Source organism: Crocodylus porosus, unplaced genomic scaffold, assembly GCF_001723895.1.
Source record: "Crocodylus porosus isolate Cpor-Errol unplaced genomic scaffold, CroPor_comp1, whole genome shotgun sequence".
NCBI classification, from domain to species: Eukaryota; Metazoa; Chordata; order Crocodylia; family Crocodylidae; genus Crocodylus; species Crocodylus porosus.
Genome location: NW_017728918.1, coordinates 24,596,071 through 24,600,532, shown reverse-complemented (window position 1 = coordinate 24,600,532; position 4,462 = coordinate 24,596,071). Strand labels below are relative to the sequence as shown.

The 4,462-nt window shown below is 41.8% G+C and overlaps 1 protein-coding gene across 1 annotated transcript in view; it reads left to right on the top strand.

Annotated features, from left to right (window-relative positions):
- Positions 1-1,799: 1,799 nt before the first annotated feature.
- Positions 1,800-4,462, top strand: part of CUNH2orf50 (chromosome unknown C2orf50 homolog) — a 6,352-nt gene continuing 3,689 nt past the window's right edge. The window contains exon 1 of the mRNA XM_019537402.1: positions 1,800-2,493. Coding sequence (XP_019392947.1) covers positions 2,237-2,493 — 257 coding nt within the window. The 5' untranslated portion in view covers positions 1,800-2,236. The remainder of the gene's footprint in view (positions 2,494-4,462) is intronic.

The window sequence follows — 4,462 nt, the reverse complement described above, 5'->3', positions numbered from 1 at the left end:
TTGTGGTCAAGTTAAAATTACCTGTAGGGAAAAAACAATATTTTTTTTTTTAGGGAAAAAGCACTTCACATACATTTGATTTTTCCAGTAATATTTTACTGTTCAAATCACTACTTGTTGGATATCTATTAATAAAGAACATAATTTAAAATCTTCCTAGGAATTAATTATACTGGCAAAATCTAGATACAGGACTGCTGAAGGAACCACATTCAACAGACTCCTGAGTCATTTATAAAAATCTCCCCCCTTCCCCAGCCAAAAATACATAGGCATATTAAAATCAGGTCACATTAAAATTCATAGCATATCAAGCCCCAGAAAACATCACTATAACCCTATAAAGAGTGCCACAAAAGGAAACACATGATATGTCAGTCAGTCATCTCCTTCTACAGGGCTGTCCACTGCTTAGCAATCATAAACATTACAAAGGCGTGTAATAACTGGAGGAAAATAGGGCACTGTTTGCAAGCATTCCTCTAAGACACCATTTTTGTTAAATGACACAACTGAATGATTTGGGCATGCAGCAAGAAATTTCAGAACAATATCCAAAACAGGATCCTGAAAACTCAGCCTGCTACATATTAATGGTATATAGCTACTTCCTTTTATGACTTCCGAACCCTGTTCTCCCAGTCCTATACACTGGGCACGTCTACATGAGAAGCTGACTGTTCAGTAGCCTGATACTACTGTGCAATAGCATCATGTAGCAAAAACTGTGCCGAGACCCTACTGTGCAGCAGTATTAGGCTACTGCCCATTAGCATCTCTTAAAAGGCATTTGCATAGTACTCAGGGTACTGTGCATTCATTTGGTACTTGCCTATACAATGGTGGTCTGCTAGCCAAACCGAAAAAAAAAAAAAGAAGAAAAACTTATTTGGGGTCAACCACAAACACTTATTTTTTTTTGTTTTTTCCCAGAAAAGACAAAGTCGCCAACGAACCCTAAACTTAATTTGATCTGAAATGAACTATTTTGTTTTGCTTTCAGTTTTTTCACCCTTTTAAAAAATTAATCTTTTTGTAAGTTTCAAAACAAGAACATTTAGAAATTAAAAATTGATTTTTTTAAGTGAAACAATCTGACTTTCTGAAATTGTTCATTTTTTAACACCACTCACTGAATTAATATTTGTGTATACCATGAGCCCTCCCCCCCATCTTAGTTTTCATCCAGTAAAACTATTCAGTAGGGGAAATATACAGTGAGTTCAATTTACCAGGCAAATAAGGCAGGAGGCAGTTGTATGTTTTCAGTCTCCAGTTAAGTGTATTAGCCACAGCATGTCCAGGGGTTTATAGTAGCCAGTGTCCTATTTTCTCAAAAAGCTGCAAGAAAGTAATATCAGTTCTCCAGAACAGATTATCAATTGTCCAGGGCTGCTACTCAGTTGTTTTCTTTCTTCGGCCTAAAATTTAGAGGCTTTCCAAAGTGTAAAACTAAGGCTGATTCACAGAAGGACCTTATTTGAAAGTAGATTTGGAGTACTGAAGCTGTGATGATCCAGAAAATATTCAAGAAGTTTCTTGGGTAATATCTTTTATTGGACTAGTTAGGAGAGATATTAGAAAAAACATGTAGACACAAAATGAACTTCCTCAGGTCTGGGAAAGAAGTCCTTGCTTATTTTAAAGAAAAGGCAACTCTGTCTTAAGAAGAGTAGTACAAAGTCAAGATCCCAATAGCTGCTTCCATTAGTTTCTACTCCCTTATCAATGAATATTCATGAGCCAGCCTGGTTTCCAATGGCAACAGTAAACACACTGAGGAAACCAGCAGTCATCAGGGGGTTTATTTCTGCTGCACAAACAGAACAAAAGCCTAACCCTGACAAACTCAACATCATTCTCTGCAGCAGACTGCTACTAGCTCAGCACCTATCCTGGGGACTGGGAAAGCAACAGGGAGCGTGGTCTCAACTGCACCCAACGCTGACTTGTCTCTCAAGCTGAGCATTAGGATTTGCTGTTTACAGCCAGGATCTTTATTCTTCTAACAAGTGTTCTTTGCAAAATTCTTGCTATAGTGAAGCTACTAGTAGAAAGTGCTGCTTAACCAAAGGGGAAATAAAAATAGTACACAGGCGCAGGGGGAGCTGTCCTCTTACTTGCACTTTCCAAGGATCAGAGGAGAGAAAGCAGTGGGGTGGATGGTTCTGGCAAGCATCTCCTCTTAACCTACCTAGTGGTGACACCATCTTATGTAAGAGCAGATACACACACAATGGGGAGCAGATCGCCCGGATTCAGAAACACCTCAGCTGGGTACCAGCTATCAGCAACTAAATCATTGGTGAAACTGGCCTCATCCTCATCTTCATCTCCTGCTTTCAGCAGCACCCAGCTTGGAAGAGCTGTTACAGCCACCAAGGCAGCCCGGGCCCGGGAGGAAGAACGAGGAGCCCTGCTGCAGGACCAGGTTCGACAGGACAAGATTTGGAGGGAGTTTGTGGAGGCCGAATGGAGGGGAAGAAAGAGTTGGTAAGTACTTTGAGTCCAACACCACATTCCCCTCTTAACAGTGCTACTGCAGTTCCCCACAGAGCAAGGGCCTAATGCAAAGTTCGATATATCAGTGGAAAGACTTGCACTACATAGGCTTTTTATGAGCCTGTGAATCCAGCTGCTGCTAAGACCACATTTCTCCCATTTTCTTCTTTTTTCAAACACGCACAAGTAAAGTATCTCCTGGCATGTCAGGCTGGAGCTGTAATGGAGGTGCAAAGGGACAGCATGCTGGATACTGCTCAGCTTTATGTGGAGTTCCACAGAGCCAGGCTGTCGTGACGCATTTGTAATTTATCACAGAGAGTGATATTATTGCTTGTCCTCTATTACTTGGAAATGGCTGAAATGAAGCCTGGACAGCCTGTCCCACCAAAAATTACTGTATTTCAAATCCGTAAATCTCTTGCATGTCACAATCCCATATGCAGACATACACACAGGGAAAGTCCCATTGTTACTAATACATCAGCAGGGTGTTCAGCACATGCAGGTCATAAACTATGCTTTGACAGGCGGTATACACTGCTGAGAACCAGGCAGTAAGATGCCTCTCAGAATATCTGAATTCAAATCTCTGATGTGCAACATAAACAGGCTGGTTACAAGAACATCTGTTGTAAAACCAAGGTTGGCTTGAGTTGTAATTGTATGCCAGCCTTACCCAGCTACCAGGGAGGAAGGAGAGGAGAAGGCGCTCAGATGGATTTAATAGGAATGAGGAAATACAGCTTCTGGTAATTTATCTTACTCCTCAGCTTCTTGGAGTAAGTAAAAACCATGTCAGTATTTCTTTTTTCAGTGACCTACTTTTAATTTTTTTTGTTATCTCTCCTAGAGGCAGAGCTGAAAGAAATATTACCAGCTGTTCCAGATCCACCCCCACCACCTTCTACATACATATACACGAGTGCACTCATGTACACACACACACACACAGCACTTAGGATAAGAGAAGTCCTTTGCCTGCTAGTGGCCTGACAACAAAACCAGACTGCAAGTGAATGGGTTAAATTGCAGAGGCCCAAGCTTTACTCTACTGCTAGTACCTCCGGATACAGATATAGTATATATGCCCAGAGCAATGGAGACCCAGTCATAATTGGGGCCTCTCTCAGTACAGGAATGCAAATACATATCATTATCATTCCTATTATAGTATTTATCATTGTTGTTTTATCAATGCCATAATAGCACTTTCCCTCCATAGCTGTTGTAGCACCTTACAGAAAGGTAAACTGTCTCCATTTTCAAGATGCAGAAACTCAGCACAGTCTGTAAAGGGATGTGTCCAGAGTTATATGGCAAGTTGGTAGCGGAGCCAGACAACAGAATCCGGTTCTTGATTCTCAGTACTAGGCTTGTAGCTCTACTGCTGGCTGCACAAAACATTGTTGCAGGTAGTTGCCCTTACTTGCTCATACAGCTTGGTCTAGGTCTATATTAGAGGCTTCTGCCAGCATAGCTGGGTTGGCCCATACCAAGGAGCCCAGGGTCAGAAAGACTTCCAGAGTCATGGAGACTAGGCCTCAAATACAGAAGCAGGAGCAGAGACCAGATTCCAGGCCTTCCGCTACTTCAGCTGAGTGGCCAAGCCACTTGGCTACAGAATCATGCTCCAAGAGAAGGCATAAACCTGATAGCTGTGCTGGCAATAACCCCTAGTTACTGTGTAGGCATAGTAATACCAGCAAAATTACACTTGTACCAGTGTGGCTTTTTCACTTTAGAGAGGATGCTTGGGGGGAGGGGCTGGGCAGGGGAGAGGTGGGTGGAAGAGGAAACAGTCATAAATTTCAGGGCTTTATTGTAGTGTTTCCAACAACTCTTGGAATGGGATTTTTATCACAAATCTGAAAAACTGGTCCTGAATCAGCATCAGGTTGATGTAAAAATCACGGTTCGTTTCTTTGGAGGCTCATGAATATTAATGATCCTTCAGGCA